The sequence below is a fragment of the Calypte anna genome, chromosome 8 (assembly GCF_003957555.1).
Source record: "Calypte anna isolate BGI_N300 chromosome 8, bCalAnn1_v1.p, whole genome shotgun sequence".
Classification (NCBI taxonomy): domain Eukaryota; kingdom Metazoa; phylum Chordata; class Aves; order Apodiformes; family Trochilidae; genus Calypte; species Calypte anna.
The window spans coordinates 26708945-26727529 of record NC_044254.1 but is presented as its reverse complement, the minus strand read 5'-3'; the positions used below and the strand labels follow the sequence as shown (position 1 = coordinate 26727529).

General features: G+C 46.1%; 1 protein-coding gene across 1 annotated transcript in view; it reads left to right on the top strand.

The window, feature by feature from the left end:
- PLPP3 (phospholipid phosphatase 3) overlaps window positions 1-17789 on the top strand; it is a 43444-nt gene extending 25655 nt beyond the window's left edge. The window contains exons 3-6 of the mRNA XM_030455169.1: window positions 2874-3157; window positions 4266-4323; window positions 10625-10801; window positions 15823-17789. Coding sequence (XP_030311029.1) covers window positions 2874-3157; window positions 4266-4323; window positions 10625-10801; window positions 15823-15948 — 645 coding nt within the window. The 3' untranslated portion in view covers window positions 15949-17789. The remainder of the gene's footprint in view (window positions 1-2873; window positions 3158-4265; window positions 4324-10624; window positions 10802-15822) is intronic.
- Window positions 17790-18585: the final 796 nt, after the last annotated feature.

The window sequence follows — 18585 nt, the reverse complement described above, 5'->3', positions numbered from 1 at the left end:
CCAGCATTACTGGAGGGAGCATAATAGGAATTCCTTCCAAATCCACAGAGCACTGACTCTACTCCTTTCACTCACCACAGCTGCCTGCAGAAGGCAGGACAGGGGTTCTGAGGACTTCCAGGGATCCTGCCTTTTGGATGGCATGCCCCAGATTTCATGCCCTCACTTCATGTGGTCTCATGGGCAGTCTAGCCCAGGAGTAAAGAGGCAAAGACCTTTGGCTTTGATCAGGTTGTGAGAGGCTGTGCATTTGATATTAGTACCTATGTATTTACTGAGTTCAGGCAAATTTCTGCCCAGGTAACCCTAAAGAGGCTCATGCCCCTGAGCTGTGCCCTTTTACATCTCTTCTGACTGCTCTTCCTACTGGAAGAGCAACCAATTACTCATCTTGGGCTCAGAGGCATGTTGATGGTCCCTGGGATGGCCAGGGAATGGTGACATTTTCCTCTTTTTTGCTGAGCCACCCTGTGTCCTCCCCACACCTGATAGGTCTTGAAAGCCTATGGAAAATACCTAAGAAAATTAATTAGCTGGATGATTTACATTACCCAGCTGGATTAGCTAATTGTTTTACAGCTGATGATGTGTGATTAAACACAGAGAATGTTACACCAGAGACATAAGTGATGAGAAAAGCTCTAAAAGTAATTACAGGCTAATTGGATGACTGGTGTGATACCTTCTAGTCATGAGAAAAGGGCAAAAAGGCCCCAGGTCTGCAGAAGGTATTCACAGACAGAGAAGTTTGATATTGTCTTGATAATGACCCTCTTTCTGAAGTGTGTGTGACAGTCCCCAGGGAGCTGTGCCCATCACATGTCCCTTGGGGATGGCTCTCCAGTAGTGCAAGGCATAAGAAGCAGGAGCTTAATATCTTTAGATCTTGTTTGCTTTTCAGTTTGTGCACCTCTGCTGCATTAGTTTTTTCACCATCCTGCTTCCTCTGGGATGGCACTGCCAAAAAACCAAGTTTACCCAATTTTTAGGTTCTCATTAAGGCTGAGCCATGGCTTTAAGTGAGTGGGGAGGGTTCGTGGCTGCCCAGCAAGGGGGGAATGAAGTCTCCAATTTACAATCTGCTACATGTGTGCAATTACCCAGACCACCAAGGGTGAGAGAAAAATATTAATCCCCAGCCTTCTGTTGGTCCCTGTTTTAAAGCAGTCACATGCCTTTCCCAGGCCAAAAGCCTTAGGTTTATGTGGATCTGTTTGTGAGTTTGGAGTCGTGGCACATCTGCCAGTATCAGATGTAATCAATTTGTTTCCCTTCTGCAAAAACCATGAGTTTGGAGCCTCCTGGCTCCCCTTCTTGTGAATTCAGCCTTTTGGAAGGCTGCAGGCAGTGACCTTGTCCTTGTGCAGGAGCATCCAGGGCACCCTGGAGTTGCTCCTGCCAGAGGAGCAGGAGATGCTCCAACCTCCCTCTGCAGTTCTCATGCCAATAGATTTCCTGGCAGGTGGTCCAAACCAGAGATGAATGTTGGTCTTTGGAGTCTGAGAGGATTAGAGTGATGATGGACTTGTTTAGTTGCAGCTCCCCAGAGAACTCTTGGCCATGACCAGATTTCCAAGAGTAAATCAGAGCAGTGACATGTAAACCCCAGATGATGATGTAGCCACCCAAGGTATTTCTGTGCATGGCAGCAGAGAGCTTGGGGTTTTGTTTTTTATTATTGCATCTGTATCTCTTTTTGATTAAGCCCTGCTTAGCTGCAGTTTTGGCTGCCTTGGGTCAACCTTTGTTTTTTCAAGCAATGCTATGAGTGAGTTCAAACAATGATACAGCTTCATCTCCTCTTAGTCTAATTGCCATACTTTTCCAGTTTATTAGTTTCCAATGGTTGTGCCAAGCTTTTAAAAAAGGTAGGCAGGGGAGCCTTGTCTCCTGTGTGCCTCTGGCACGCTGCCACAGCAGGGGGAATATTGCTGGCTGCTCCAGAAAGGGATTAAAATGAAGGCATTTTTCCTGACAGTTATTTTTATATATCATAGGCCTTGTGACTAGAAAAGAGGCAAGTACAAGGGGGCAGATGAAAAAAAAATAAAAAACCCACCCCGATTTATGACTCAGGTATAAAAACATTCAAAGTAATGAATAAAATCCTAAAGCTGTAAATCTGGAGCTCAAAAGTTAGGTGGGTAACGTGATGGAGAACAATTTAAGCCTTTGCCTCTTTGGGAGTGGTGAGACATTTGGACTTCATTTCACAGCCTGATTTTCATTAACCCACCTTTTCAGAGCTGGTATTATGAGAAGTCAAGTCCTCTGCTCCCTGACTATGAATTAATATCAATATTATCTAACACCAACACCACTCTCACAAGAAATACATCACTTGCTGCCATGCACTGGCATCAAGACCCCTTGAAATGCCCAACAGCTGGTGTTAGGAAGGCTTTGAGCAGCTTGAATTTGGTCAGGTGGTGGCAAATTTTGGGCCAGAATCTCAAAGGTTTTGAGTCTTCCTCTGTTGTGTTCATGGTTTTCAGAGAGGAAGACTTCTTCCGGAGTCTTAAGAGGGGAGTGGATCTTGCCTCTCCTTCCCGAACACACACTGATGCTTTATCTTGTTAATTTTTTTTCCACTACGTTGGTATAGATTTGGGGGATTATTTCATTTCTGTAAACCAAAATCTACCTTTTTTCCATCATCAGAGAATTCAATAAACATTTTGAGCACTGTGATCTCTCCTTGACAGGGAAAGGGAGGAGGATGGGGAGATGCTGGGCTGGGAGTTCTCCTTCCTTGCTGGGAAACCAGATTCCTGCTTGATGTTTGGAGCACAAAGAGCTGTCCCAGCTCTGTCTTTGCCACCCATCACTGCTCTTGCATCCTTCCTAACGTCTCCGTTGTGTTTCCCTTGCAGATTATAACAGGGGAGCTCTACCGCATCCACTACCTGAAGGAGAAGTCACGTTCCTTTATCCAGAACCCTTATGTGGCTGCTCTCTACAAGCAGGTGGGCTGCTTTGTTTTTGGCTGTGCCATCAGCCAGTCCTTCACAGACATTGCCAAAGTGTCCGTCGGGCGCTTGCGGCCTCATTTCCTGGAAGTTTGTGACCTGGATTTCTCCACCATCAACTGCGCTAAGGGAGTTTACATCCAGAACTACACCTGCAGGGGAAGTGACAGCAAGGTCCAGGAAGCCAGGTGAGAGCCCAGGGGTGACACTAAAATTGGGGTCTCATGCTAAATACATCTCGGGGTCTCTCTGCCAGCAGTAGGTGACCCAAATGCCACTTTTCTGGCTGAAACTCTGTCTGCCAGTGATTGGCAGGTTCCCTTGGGAGTCATGAGACTCAGCTGAATGATGTTTCTTTTCCTTTCTCTTTACCCCTGCACTATTGTGGTTGCTCAATGTGAGAATTCACTATAAGAGCTGAGCTCATGGCGAGCAGCTTGAGCTGTCCTGTGGAGCCAGAAGACAGGTTAGAGAAGTTGGGGTTGTTCAGCTTGGAGAAAAGAGAGCTCCAGAGAGACCTTAGAATCCCTTCTAGTGCCTTCAGGAAAATTGGAGAGTTACTTTTTGCAAGGGCATGGAGTGGTGGGATGAGGGGGAACAGTTTTAAGCTGAAAGAGGGTAGGTTTAGATTAGGTTTTAGGAAGAAGTTCTTTCCTGTGAGAGTGGTGGGATGCTGGCACACGTTTGCCCAGAGCATTTGTGCTCCCTCCTGGCCCTCAAGGCCAGGTTGGATGGGACTTGGAGCAACATGGTCTTGTGGGAGGTGTCCCTGCCTATGGCAAAGGGTTTGGAACAAGGTGATCCTTAAGGTCCCTTTCAACCCAAACCATGTTATGATTCTTCTTCCAGGAGGCTTTCTGCAGACAGGGCTGCCAGCACCTCCCCTTTAACCCCTCTTATCAAATCCATCAGCTGCTCATTTTGACATTTCCAGGGGCACATTTCACATGCTGTAATTAGGCAACTGGAGAAGTTGGTCACTTCTTATTTCTTTACTGCTTCCTGGTTATTTAAGGCGAGATGATGAGTTATCAGGTTATCCTGGAAATAACTGCTGTCCCACGAGTAGACCAGGAAGGGGTGAACAATGCGAGCATCCTGCCCATCCGTTTGCTCTCTGCCTTGTGAGCAAGCAGAGCGGATAACGGGGGGTTTATAACCTGAAAGCTTGGGGGTTGGGGCTCCTCCCTGCTTTGGCACTCTCTCAGAAGCAGCAGGCAAGTTCCCTTGTTACATGTAAAATTGTAATACTGAAGTTTGCAGTGGCTGGTTCTTAGCACCTGCTTTGTTTTGCAGGAAATCATTCTTCTCCGGGCACGCGTCCTTCTCCCTCTACACCATGCTGTATTTGGTGGTAAGTAATCTCAGCTTTGCTTCAGCCTGGTGGATCCCCTGTCCCTTTTCCCAAGGCACTCACCTGTGTTTGGTAGCAGTAATGGCATGATGAGCATCGGAGACAGGGGAGATGGGTTGGAAAAAGGAGCTCGAACAAGATAGTGGTGGAAAGATCCACTCCTTGCCCCGTTGGGATAGAGATTTCTGGGGTGGTAGCTGAGATGGAAAGCTTTGGGATTTAGCCAGAGCTGCAATTAAATCAAAATTCTACTAAATCTGTGAACAACTTGTGCAATTTTGTTCACCCCACGTTGTGGTTTCCTATTGCACTGATGGGGAGGGAAGATGCACAGTCACAGCTCTGTCAGGGGTGAAGATTGGTTCCCAATCCTGCCAGTGGAGCAGGTGGAGCAGCCTCTGCCTGCCTGGATCCGGAGTGGAGGGGCTGGGACTTGTTTTTCTTTGTCAGTGAGGAATGGCTCTGCCCTTCCTGCACCGGGGCGGCTGCCAAGGTGCTTCCTGCAGGGGCTGCAGGAGGCACGGTGCCTGCACCCCCCAGGGGCTATGCCTGCACGCAGCTTTTTGGGAGGATTTGCTGAGTGATTTGTGTTCAATATTGAGGTTTTTAAATATTATTTATGTTTTTTTAAAGAAAAAAACTTTTTTTGTTTGTTTTTTTTTTAAATCAGAAAAAAAGGGGGTTGGGTTCTTTGTGTTCCCGCCCCCCCGTCCCCTTTCCATCTCCTGGAAGCTCAGCCTAGGAAGCAAACAAATAGCACAGGACTGATAAAAATATTAAATGTGAGCTGTTATCACTGAGCAGTGTTTCCTCCCCACCAGTACTTTTACCTTTCCCTCTGAAAAGATAGGTTGCCAGTGCTCCCTCCTGCCTGGTCAGCCCTGGATTCCTGCTCCCCATGAGGAATTTCTGTAATTTATTACCAAGCTTTCCATGCTCTTGAGGGTGGTGTATTAAATTCTTTCCTTGTTTTCCCCCTTATTTTTTTTTTTTTGTTCTTGGGAAAGTTTTGAATTTATTCAATAAACATTTTGGCCGTTTCCTTCCAGCTCTGTTACAATGCAGAGCTATCCTGGTGATGCTTTGCAGGAGGGTCAACCCTCCATCACTGCCTTTCAGAAATGGTCTGAGTTTGGAAACCATCACTCACACCATCATTTATTTATTCCCAAGGATATCTGCAGGCAGGCAGATAACTCATCCCTGAGATGCTTTCAAGCCTGGCATCCGGAAACAGCAAGGACTTCCAGTCCCTATTAACTCAGTGGTGGTTTTTCTCCAAATACTCAGCAAGATTTGGGTTGTCTTTTCAGATTATTTTTTTCAGGGGATGCTGCTTCAAGGCCTTTTTGGAAGCCAGACCCAATGTTTTACCTTTTGCACAAGAGGATGCCCTGCAGCATCCTTCAGGGGCCTCATCCTTCCCCCTTCCCATCTTTCGACCCTTCTCACTGCAGCAGTGGCTGCCCAAAATCACCAGGACTTGAAACTGTTTACCCAGAGAGCTGTGCTGTGCAGACAGTGTTGGTTTACAAGGTTTTTTCCATGTTTTCCTGAAAAGCAAGTAGTTATGGAGCAAGGAGGAATGAAACAGCCTGGGGCAGTGCAGCAGGAACACCAGTGTCTGTGCCACTGATCCCTCTTCACTTATCCCTCTTTTGACCCCTAAGAATGATTTTTTTTTAATTTTATTTACTTCCTTGTCCAAAAACTGGGATAAATTTGGCAGCAGGCTCTATCTGACCAGCTGCTCCATTGCACTGTGCCTTAAAAATTCAGGGAAAAAATTACAATAAGTCTGCAGTCATAGACTGAAGGGAGAAAAATGCCATATGAGAGAAGACAGCACGGTGCAGTGCATATTGGAGGTGAGGAAACTATACTCTTGAGAGTCTTCTTCAGTCTTTATGATTTTAACTTGTTTCACAGCACTCTCCTCTCCATCACTCTGGCTCTCTGGCCCCTGAGAGGACGAGATATCTTACAGAAAAAGGGAAGCAGAAAATCTGTTGCATTGGAGAGGCTGATAATACCCCAAAATAATTGAAACAAAATGTTCAAAAATGACATTGTAATAACCCAGAGGGATTTTTATTTAATGCAAAATAAACCCCTCTGTTTTGCCCAGCTTGGTGATGGAGTGAGTTTTCAGAAATCTGGTTAGAAACGTGGTATCCGCTGTGCCAGGGGGTGGGTTTGATGGATGTAACCAGGGAATCACCTCAATCTAAACGAAACAGTTGTTCCCTGGTTCCAGGGAAGCAAAGGCTGTGCCACAGCAGATTGCTACCAATGCTTTGGGTACCAGGAATTTGCCTTTGTGGAGTTGGGGGGATTTGTGGGGCTGAGCATGTGGTGCAGAAGTTTGGCCGATCCGCCGCATCCTGAGTCCCTTCCCTCCTGAACAATACTTCATATTTCAAGGATAAGTCACTTCCCGTCTTTCTTGGCATTCCCTGGACTCCCTCTTAGCTCCCACTCTAAAGGATAATGTTTTCAAGTTTGCCTCACCTGATGGAGATGGGTGCCAGAAAGCTTTAGTTCAGTCTATTAAAGGAGACCCCAATTCCCACGCATCCCACAGGGCTTTGCCTACACCACAGGGAGGGATTTATCCAGGTGTTTGGTGGCCACTAGATGGGTGACCATGGCTTTCCCATCTCCTGGCACTGTGGTTGGCCCTGCAGTAGCTCTCCTGGTAGGAAAATAGAAATAGATGCCAAGAGCTGCAGGGCTCTGGGGGAAAAGTCCCAAGGAAATGTACTTGGAACACAGTAAAATCTCCTGGGATTTAGTTCAAAACACTGAGACTTCAGGGCTGAGTTTCTTGCAGCCTTCTGGTCCCCAAGAATACCCAATTAACATCATGCCTTTGTATAAAAAATTTAAAAGGGGAAATTACACTTGGGTAATCCTCTTTGTCTTAATTTTCCTTGCTTTGTTACTCCTTGGCTGCCTGAGCCCAAAACACATATTTATAGCAGGCTGAGGAAAGAGGAGGTAACAGCCCCCTCTGGGCCTGACCCACACCTCTTGGGGTTTCTTTGCTGGACTTGGGGGAGCCTCTGCAGAGAGTGATGGGGCCTTTCCACTCCCCTTAACCACATGAGGTCGTAATGCTGATTATTTTTTTTTTTTAATGTCACAGATTTTCCTGAAGCCACATATAGAAAGTGCAGAAAAACCAAATTATTCTCAGAAAAGCTAAATTAACATGTTGTCTGATTCAGGGTAAAATGGGTGTAAAACAGGGCAGCTTGAATATTTAATGTGTTGGTGGGTTTGAAGCCTTCAGATTGGGTTTGGTGTGTTCTTCTGATAAGCTCTAAAATATTAGAGGTGTTGGCTGGTTCTGTGTGTCTGGGTGGGCATGAAGCTTTGCATTGGGGTTTCTTTCTGAAGCAAAAGGCAAGTGGATAAGATCCAAGTGTCCTTTTGCTGCTGAGTGGTGGGATGCAAAGGGAACTTCTTTGGCTGTGGACTTGTAGTCAAGTTTAGTGGTGACTTAGAGTAAGCAAACAAACTGGGGTGACATCAGAGGTGGGGTTAAGGTGTCAGTTGTGTTGTTGAGCTGATGGGGATATTCCCAATGGGATGGGAGAATGCTGAACATATGCTGGGGTGGGTTTGGGTTTGAGGGGTTTTGGCTCTGTACCACTTTGGGTACTGTTCTGTTTGAAGATGGGGCTAGAGCTGGAGGTAATTTCGGGTCAGACAGTCAGAAACAAGACTGGATGTTTCCCAGAAGGAAATCTTGGCTGGGACTAAGGGCTGTGGTTGATGGAGTTTAGCCCTGCAGTGGGGAGAGTGTGAACAGGATGGGATTTCTGGGTGGCAAAAAGCCCCAGGAGGTTGGAGGTGATGCTTTTAGCCCATGGCCCTTGCCAGCTCCTCCTCAATGGGTTTCCTTGGGGGTTGTGTGTGGCTGTGGACTGTCCCCACCAACACTATGGAAGTCCCCTGGCAGAAGAAGAGCAATGTGACATCTTTCAAGGCATCTGCTTTGTGGTAACTCAGCCTCTGCCAGGAGACAGCGGATTGGAGCTCCAAATAACTCCAGCTCTGTCTGATCCCTTTTCATTCCACCCACCCTTGCTCCTGGTGATGCTCCTTCTGAGTTTTGCTGCCCTGTGGTGGAAATAACCCTGGTTGTGGTCTTGCTTCTTCATCCCTTCCATGGAAGGACTCCATTCAGCCCCGTGTTGCCATCCAAATCACACAGCACTTCAGATTTGCTCTCAGATTTCAAAAAAAAAAAAACCCCAAAACCTTCAAAAGCAAGTTTTCAGAGAAATTGCCAGGAATTTCCCATTTCTTAGTTTCTGTTTAAGGGAATTTCTGATCTCTTCAGTCCCAGAGCTTCTTTTGCTTTTTGACTTCCTCTTACTAGCTTGGTTTTTATTTCATACTGAGGGCTGTGGCAGAATTTGGAGCACCCTGAAGCTCATCTCTGATGAGCATCTTCAGCACCCTGGTGTTTGAGAACAGTTTTTAAAGTGAGATGTTGGTTTTCAAGTCTTCCTGCTGGAACTAAGACTAATAATTTATTAAGATATAATACCTGGAGCTAATTTTGCTTTGCCACAATATACTGGAACCTGAGTTTTGCACTGTCACCTGGGCTGAGCTGGGACTCTAGAACATGAAAATAATTCTTACCATGGCAATAGGAGAATATTTTTATATCTTTTGTGGGTTTTTTAGAATTTTTTTACATCCTCCTCAGCAGAACATGCCTCCTAATTTTTATAACATTAATTATTGACTTGTTTTTCTCCTGAACAGAGAAATAACCATCACAAACTAGAGAATCAACCCTATATTCTATCATCATGGGTTTGCAGTGAGGTTCTGGAGAGCTGTAGCTCATCCCATAGCATCACATGCACCATTTTTCAGGGTGTGCACTGGGGTGATGTAGCTCTGTTCCCAGACTTGGATTAGTTTGCAGATATATTCCCCAGAATTATAATGTGTGTTTGCCAGTGCTGAGCTGGTTTGGTGTTGCTCTCTTCCATGTTAATTGGCTACCAATTGGGATAATTTGGAGCATCTGCTCCATTCAAGTGCCACGTTGTTTCATTTCCTCTAAAGAGCCCAGTGTGTGTTCTTCCTAGAAAGGGGTAAATATAATGTTTATGCAACAGCAAACATTCTAAATTGGCTAAAATGATGCTTCCTCCTTATCAGCTTTACAATTAATTCTGCTTTTATAGGTAAATGGTGTCATTAAGCTATTTGTGGTTTCAGGAACCCAGCTAGAGCTTCATTCCCTTTGATACCAAGGCAGTGTAAACTCCTCTGGGTGTGTAAAAAGGATCGTAAATGGGTTTTAAACCCAACCCCTTCCCAGATACTGCAGAGTCCCACAAAGCACTCTGCCTCTGACTTCCCAGCACTTCATTTAGGAAGGAGCAGAGAAAACACCTGCTGGGGTTCAGCCCAGGGGTAGCAGGTCCCAGCAGCGTTTTCCAGGCACTTTGATGCTCTCAGAACCATCCCCTGCCTCTCTCCTCCCCCAGCCCCAAGGCTGCTGTGGTGTCACAACCTTCCTCCCCACCCAGCTCTGCTGGGCAGTGGGCAGTGAGCTCCTCTTTTCCTGTCCTCTTTTCCCACCCGGATTCCCTGTTCCCACAGGAACTGGCTCTGCCCGCCGGCCGAAACGGGAAGGGGGCTGGGATAGGAGTGGAAGGGTGGGAAAATGTCCATTTGGCTTCACATCAGCTTCATCTGCTTGGGTTGTGGTGGTGATCTGAGAGGATTGGGTTGTGCTTTCATGTTGTCAGTGGCGGTGGCTGTGTCTGGAAGTCCTCGGAGCTGGCTCTGGAGGTGTGGCAGGATGTGTTGTTGCCTGGTTTTCCTCCCAGAGGGTGTCATGGATCCTGCGTTCCCCAAATTTTGGGACCTTGCTTCTGTTGCACACTAAATAGCAGAGGGGTTTCTTTACTCAGCCTGGTGGGATGGTAGCTGTGACCTTGCTGGATTTGGAGGCTGGAGGGTGAGCTGGGATGCTGGGGAGTCCCAAACTCCTTAGCTTTGGCTTGCTGAGGGACGGGTGTGCCCACTCATCCCTGCCAGCAGCCTTTCCACAGGACCAAGTCCACCAGCTCAGCCACACATTTGCAAGGACCATCCTTTTTTTTTTGGCAATTCCCCCTCTTTTTAAGCCACACAGGGGTGCAGGTGCCCCCCACAGAGAAGTTGCCTCCGCGCGAGTGCCGTTCAGGCACGGCTTCTCCTTGGCTGCCCTCAACTGAACTCAACCTTTTTTTTTTGTTTGTTTCTCCTCTCTTCTCCCCAGTTTTATCTGCAGGCCAGATTCACGTGGAAGGGAGCCCGTTTGCTCCGTCCCCTCCTCCAGTTCACCCTCATCATGATGGCCTTCTACACCGGGCTGTCCCGCGTCTCGGACCACAAGCATCACCCCACCGACGTCCTGGCGGGCTTTGCACAGGGAGCCCTGGTGGCTTACTGCGTGGTGAGTACTGCCTAGGGCAGCCAGGGCCTCACAACCCTCTTGGGAAAGAAAGCATTGTTCCTTATATCTCATCTAAACCTTCCCTGGCACAACCTGAGGGAGCCAGGTTGTCCCTTTTGTTCCCTTTTGTTCTGTCGCTTCTTGCTTGGGAGAAGGGACCGACCCCCAATTGCTCCAACCTCCTTTCAGGGGGTTGTAGAGAGTGATGTCTCCCCTCAGCCTCCTTATTTCCTCCTCCAGTTCCCTTAAGCTCCTCCTGGTCAAACTTGTGCTCCAGACTCTTCCCCATCTCCATTGCCTTTCTCTGGATGTGCTCCAGCATCTCAAAACTGAAGCCAGGGCTGGAGGTGCAGCCTCACAGGGGGACAATTCCGTCCCCAATCCTGCTGGCCACAGCAGTGCTGATACAAACCAGAGTGCAGTTCTTCTCCCCCACCAAACAAACAGCACATTCAGCAAAAAATAATATATTTAGCAGCCTTGCTTCCCTCAGCCTTGAGCTCCAGGAAGCTCCTGGGCAAAGAACCCCTTCACCCAGGCAGCTTGGGGGTCCCAATAAGGTGTTCAACCAGGGACAGCATTTCCCTGTCCACCAGCAACATTTCTGCTTCTTCATCTGCACCCACCAAGAATCATCGACTCATTCCTGAGTTTTTCTACCAGACAGGGAGTCTGGAGTAGTTGGGATTATGGCTTTTCCCTCCACAATCCAGCCCAAAAGCTGTGGTGCCTCCCTAGGGAGGGGAGGCCGGGTGCCCCGTTTGCTGGGGGTTTTTTAATGTAGCGGAAGGGCTTGTGAGAAAATGGTGAACAAAAGCTGTGTCTGCTGGGCTCATTTCCCATGCAATTTACTTCCCAAAGAGTGGCCTGATTGCCCAGGCCTGTAACTCGAAGTGACACATGTTAAATGTTTAAAAAAAGTAGGCAGGGTTGGGGGGCACTGGGTCGAGTGGCTGTCTCGCCTGAAAACAAAGGGGTTGGGGATTATGGCTGGTCCTGCATCTGTATGAACTCCTGAAAGCAAGGTTTTAACAGCTTACCACTTATTTGAATTTTTTAGGTTCATTTTTTGGTTGATTTTTATTTGTTTTGGTTTTGGCCAATCTAAAAGTAAAGCAGAGCTGAAGGTATTGAGTTCTCTAATGTTATATTTTGCAAGGAGAGAAAATAGGTTATTTATGTACTTTCCACTCGTGGATAGTATTCCAAAGCCAAGACAGAAATGTTGTTGTCAGGAATTTTTTCTGAAGTGTTATTAACTTTCTGAGCTGTAGCTGTTGGGTTTTGCCATTGCCTGATGCCAGTGTCCCATGTGGGGCCAGCACATTTGGAGGGACATTAGAGGCGTGTGCTCACAACAACAGCATTGAAGGTCCTGTATCCTTCATTCCAACAATGGCAGGGAGTTTCTCCAAATCCTGGAAATCTTTTCCTATCCCAGCAGTCAGCTGGAACTCAAGGATGGCAGCCCTGGGGTGAAAAAGCCCTGGGCAATGCAGGGAGCAATGAAACAGCTTATTCAGTCCTGCTGATTTTTTTCTGTGGGTTTGTCAAGACCCCAAGAGCACATCACAGGTGGTTTAACAAGGGAGTATTTACCCTTCCATGTACTTTCCTGCTTGGGAAATGGGATAACAGAAGTATATGTGGGGAGTAAGAGACCAGACAATCCATTCATGGATCCTGACAGTGGCTGCAGCAAGACAATAGCTCTCCGGATGCTCGGGATGGGCGTCCGGATGCTTCCTGGCTGGGACAAGCAGCAGGGCTGGACGTCCCCTCCCGACCCTCCGGCAGCTGGAAACTCTGCTGGGAAGAGGAGGCAGCAGCAGCACTGGGCTTGTTTTCCTGTGTCGAGGTAAACCAAGATAGGAAGCAGCTGCCTGGAGTTTCACAAGCAGGCTTTGGTTTGCCTGTGAGCCTGGGGCAACCTGTGCTGCTCTTTCCTGCTGACTTTGAGAGGGGCACCAAGTTGTCACTTCCACACTTTGCAGGCATGGCAGGGAACATCTTGGGCAGCAGCTTAGGACTTGGAGGAGGTTTAAAGCCAGCCCTAGCCTTCTTTCACAGGCTTGCAAAGAGCCAGTAATGTGTTCTTGTTCTCCCAAACCCAGCTTGGCTGGCATCAGCCATGGCCCAGGAGGGACTTGCAGACTTCTGGGAGGTGACCACAAGAAACAAGGGGAAGAATCTGAGTCTCTGAGACTCCCTGGAGTTTGCATGAAATGTAGAGTTTAGCAGCTTTTTGTTGCTAAAGTTACTGGTATATCAGAGCAATAGCAGGTTTCTCCTGGGGGTTCTTGCCCAGCTCTGGGGTCCAGCTCCATGCCTGGCATGCTCTGAATGAAGCAGAGGGAGGGAGCTGGAGACTCATCCCCTCCAACCCACCCTGGGTGCTCCCAGACACACCTTCCTCCAACAAAGCCTTCAAGAGTCCTCTCTGATGATAGTCAAGGGCTGTTAAAATACCATAGTTATCAGGCTGTAATTTTCAGTAGAAACCAATTGTGGGTTTCATCTCCGAGGGCTGCCAGAGCTTAAATCCAGGTTGTGCTGCAGCAGCCACGCTCGTCCTTCAGTGCCTGAAATAACAACCAGAAGACATTAGTGTCAAGCACTTCCAGCTGATGAAACATTCAGACTTGGAGCCTGGGTGAAATCCGATGAGGAATTCTTAAATGGGAAGAGTTTTTGTACTTGTTGTAGGCAGGCTGCTGGGTGTTGTGTAGTTTACGTCTCGTAGGATGGAGAGGGAGTAAGAGGCAGGCATTGGAAGGACGTGCTCCTGGTGTTGCTCTGGTTAGCTCAGATGAGTTGTTTTAACCTCTCTGTATGTGATTAAGGATTTCTTCAGGATACTGAAAAGGAATAGGAATTTTTAAGTGGCAATATAAGATATGGGCTTACTTTTGTATAATACACTCTTAGTCTTCTGCTGTCAAGTTTTCTTTATGGGTGGAGAGCACCTTCTACAGGAAATGGAGCTAATCCAAGTGAAAAACTTTGCACATTTATTAGTCCTTTTTTGTGTTAAGCAGTTCAAGCATTAGGAGGATTTAACACACTGTTTTAACCCCCAAAGATCACATTTCATGATTCCCTGTAAATGTTTATATAACCTCCAGCCATGTTAAAGTGAAATACAATTTAAAGAGAAATTAAACCTCTTGCCCAGTCTCTGAATTTAAAGCACTAAGCTAAAATACCCAGGATGACACTCCACCATAACTCATTCCTATCCAAAATAGGGACCAGATTCAGTGTAAGTCCCATATGCTTCTTGCACTCACCAATCTCCTCCCATAAATTGATTTGTCACGGGTATTTTCGTGCAGAAATTGGACAACTTTTTGATTGAATCCAGCTCTCTGAGGTGGGCCAGCGAGTGAGATGGCATCAAAAATACACCCAGCCAGCCAAACTGAGGCTTTACAGTTATTAATGACCCAAAATTAAACCATTTTCAGAGCAGTTCAACACACTTATACATTGTGAGGCTACACCAAGGAGCCAGGCTCCAGCTTGCCATCCTTGGCAGATTCTGTTGTTTAACCAAAAGCACAAATGCTGCCACTTGGATGCCCTGTAAACAACTTTTATCAGCTCTGTTACACAACCAGGCAGCCAGACACTAACATGCTAGGGAAAAAAAAGAGCTCTTCAATGCATCAGCTCCTTCCTTGATTTTCCACAAAGTAATAAAAGCCAAGCAACAACAGCTTTGCTTCCTGCATCTCTGGTTATAATTGGAGGAGTAAATTGCCACTAGCAGCAGGTTCACTGTCTGTTCAGCTCAGTTCCTTATCTGCCTGTGCTGATAGGGACTTAGAAAAGTTATTTCCAACTAAAATATAGACAACTAAACCTGCTGCAAAATTTGGAGGTGCTGAGGGGGAAACTTGCTCCCTCCCCGTGTTACCCAGCCTGGTTGTGCTAATCTAATATTATTCCTTGGGATACCTTGGACTTATTTTTTGCTCTCCTGATTTTTCCTGTAGCTTAAACGTTGCATTTCAGAACTAAAGGAGAAAAATCAAACTAATTCCTACAACTATGTTCTCCTCCTCCTCCCAGCTCAGCAACCCCACAGCTTGGTGGGAATTATTGGTGTCTGAGGATGGCTGAGGTGAGCCAGCAAGTTTGGGGTGGCAGGACCAAAGTTTGGGGCTTTGATGGCAGCTAATAAAACGATGAGTTCTTGCCACTTTTTGCCCCTTTTTATTGTCCAGTGGATCCAAACTGTCTGACTCTTTTCCCTTCTGGCCCAGAGCTGAGGTTTGGCAAGGGAGAAAGTGCCCCGGTCCTGGAGGGCCGATAAGGTTTGTGTGGCGGCTGCCAAGAGAGGATGTGAAGTTTCCTCCCAACATTTTGTTCCTTATTGTGTTGCTACCTCTTGAAATTGCCAAGCGCTGGCTTTTTCACATCCGGGAGAGGGGCTGCATCCCGGGATATTTAGGAAGAAGTAGTCAGGAATAGCTTCTCTTCTCCTCAGCCTTTGGTTTCAGTGCCTTGGTGGAGCAAGAGGAGAGCATCAGTCACTGTTGACTCATGGTGGACAACTTGTAACTCAGCTTTGATTTGGAAAGCTTTTAATTGCTTACCTGATGTCTGGCTGAATGAATTGTTTCACTCCGACTCCATCCCTAAAAGCACTGGCTGTGAGTCAGGCCAGTCCTTTCGAGACCTTTGTTGTTGTTTTATTGGAGTGTGGGCCCTGGATCTGTTTCCTGGCTTTTCAGCCTGTTGAGGAGAGGTTTGGGGATAGCACTGAGTGATTGCACAGTGAGAAATGACATGGTTCTAGCAGGTTTTTACCCTGTGTTTTGTGAGGTCTGGGCTTTTTTCTATGTTGTACACAAAGGTGGGAGCAGGCAACTGGAATTTCACAGCTCTTGGTGATACATGCAGGCATTAAGAGCACAAAAAGTGCTAGTTTTGAAATCTGAAGATAAATATGCTGGATTTTTTTAACAAAGCATCACTGGAGTGGCTAAGTTTACCTTTTCCATTTATTTCTACAGGTGTTTTATGTCTCAGATCTCTTCAAGCCCAAGACAAAGACTTGCCTGCCTCCACCTCCCATCCGGAAGGAGATCCTTTCACCTGTGGACATCATTGAGCGAAATAACCACCACAACATGGTGTAGACCTTTTGAGAAATTGGATGGGTGTTGTATTTTATTTTAATTTTTTTTTGTTTTGGTTTGTTTTTTTGGGTTTTTTTTTTGCAAAAAATGACTGCTGACAGCAACTACCTGCTGCTCTCAAATCTCATCAGACAGTAGAATGTAGGGAGAGACTTTCTTGCCTGACCAGTAAAGTCTTACTCTGTGGTCTTTTCAACTTGCAACATATGGATGAAAGGGGTGGTGGTCAACTGAGTCAAAAGGACAGTGAGAAAAAGAAAACAAACAAAAACCAACAACAGGAAAAAAAAAAAAAAACAAACAACAAAACATGAAAGCTGAACAAAGAGAGGTGCCGGAGTTCTGGATGTGCAATTGGTTTGAGTGTTCATGTTGTAGTGAACGCCAAATTGTTCATAACCTTATGAACACTAAGGGATTTTTGGAAAGCTGGCCATCTTTTTTTTTTTCACTATGAAGATTTCCAGTGCCTGCAAGGACAGAACACCAAGAAACAAACAAAAAAAACCAACTCACAACTAAATTGTATAGCACTATATGTGAGAAACAGCACTGAGTCAAGATCTAGGATTGGTTTGTATGAGTTGCTTTTTTTTCTCTTTTATGATACTGGTTCATTTTTGCCTCCTCTGTTCCGTACTGTGACTTAGTTTAGAAGAAGCTTGCCTGGTCTAAGATCTCTGAAGGGTCTCTCATCACACTACACACCTTTAATGAGCAGTCCTGAGATGCACAGTGAGGCTGAATTGCTCCATCCTCTGCGTGGAGAAGCCACATTTCTTCCTCTCTGCTCCCTGGCGAGCCTTGGTCCTGCTGGACCCCCAGGTGCGAGCTACACCCTCAAATGGCCCTTCATGAAAAGAGCATCCTCCCCCACCCACCCTTCCCCTTATAAAAAGAAATAAAAATAAAAAAAAAAATAAATAGAAAACTGAAACCACAGCAGATGCTGTGCCCGCCCGCAGGAGCTGGTGGCTCGGGTAGCGGCAGCTCTGCCAAAGTGACGTTCGCACTACGACCCCGGGGCTGAGTCCTGGGGAAAACTTTTATTCTGCAGTTTTGGGACGGGCTGCTGGGTGGCACGTCCCAGCCTGGGTATCAGTCAGTTTGTGCATCCCCTTTCTTCCTCCTCCTCTTCCTCCCTTGGGCACCCCGGTGCACGCAGTGGCAGATACCAGGTCCTGTGCTCCGCTCGGTGACACCAGTGGTAAACCCGTTGTGCCTATATCAAAGTGTGATTTATGATTTTTATTTTTTTTTTTTAATTTTTCTTTTTTTTTTTCTGCCTGGAAACCACAGGTTCTTGGTTTGCAACCCTTTCACAGAGTGCGTTTGCAAAGGGATCCCACAAAGCATGCAGAATGGCCATTTGCACATCCTTCTTACAGAATCCGTCCTATCATTTCAACTATAGCAAGCTATGTTTTTTTTTTTTTTATATATATATAAATATTATATAAATAATGTATAAAACCTTAAAAATTAACTATGTAAAATATTATTTCTGAAACAATTTTAGATATATCCACTATGACTATAAACTGTGTCCTGACCTGTGTTATTTACATTTTGCTGCTTAAAAAAGCATTGAATTAATTTTTTTATAGTCGACTAAAATATTGTAGTTCTGTGGTAGTAATATTTTAATGAAAATAACTACAATTAGAGACATTTGTATAAAAAAAAAAAATTCATTAAATTGTCTGTATTTTTGTAATGTTCCATTTTGTAAAGAGAAGAATATTCAAAGACTTTTGTAGAATACAAAATTGAAGTTTGTATCTGCGAAATTATTGCTGTATAAATGTGCTTTTTAAATAAAAGCTCATAACACAACTAAACACCCTGGCACGAGCTGTGTTCTGACTTGGGCTTGACCTTCCCCTGCCAGGAAAACAGGACCTGGGAGGGATTGGATTGAATGTCTTTTTGGGATTTGGTGATGCACGAGGACATCTGGATAAAAAGGACCTGATGCCACTTTCGATGGGTGTGGGAGAAGGTCCCCCACTTCCTGGCTGGGGAGGGTGTTATGGGGACACTGGTGGATTTGCATTGAACTACTCTTGCTTATGCACAAGTCTTTGAGGGCTTTTTCTTTAGCACTATTATAATAATAAGACTATATTTAAAGAAATGTTGTGTAAAATGGAGACTGAAGAGCCACAGCCCGGCTGCTGGATGCCCTGGGACAGGGATGCCCTTGCCTTGGAGGACTCAAGACTGCACTCCATGCCAGCATCTTTTCCATGAAAAACAGACACTTTCCAGCTAACAAAACCCCTTGGAGCTCAGTGGCTCAGTGGGTGGAAGAGGAAAAGAAGAAAACAAAAAACCCCACGGCGTGCACTCCGATTCGGGCACATGCATAGCATACGTTTGTGAGGCTGCCTGGATTTTCTTTTTTTTTATTTATTTCATGTTATTTTTAATGATTATTTGTATTCTTCCTCCTCCTGCAGAAGAAAACAAACTGCTCAGCAGTGACACGTGGTCAGAGCTGCGTTTCGGCCACTCCTTGGGTGAACCACAGGGGCGAGATAACGCGGCACCGAAATAATTTGCAAGAATGCACGACAGGAAGCAAATACCACATCAAACTGCAAAGAAAGAGCAGGTGGAAATTAAGCAAGCAGA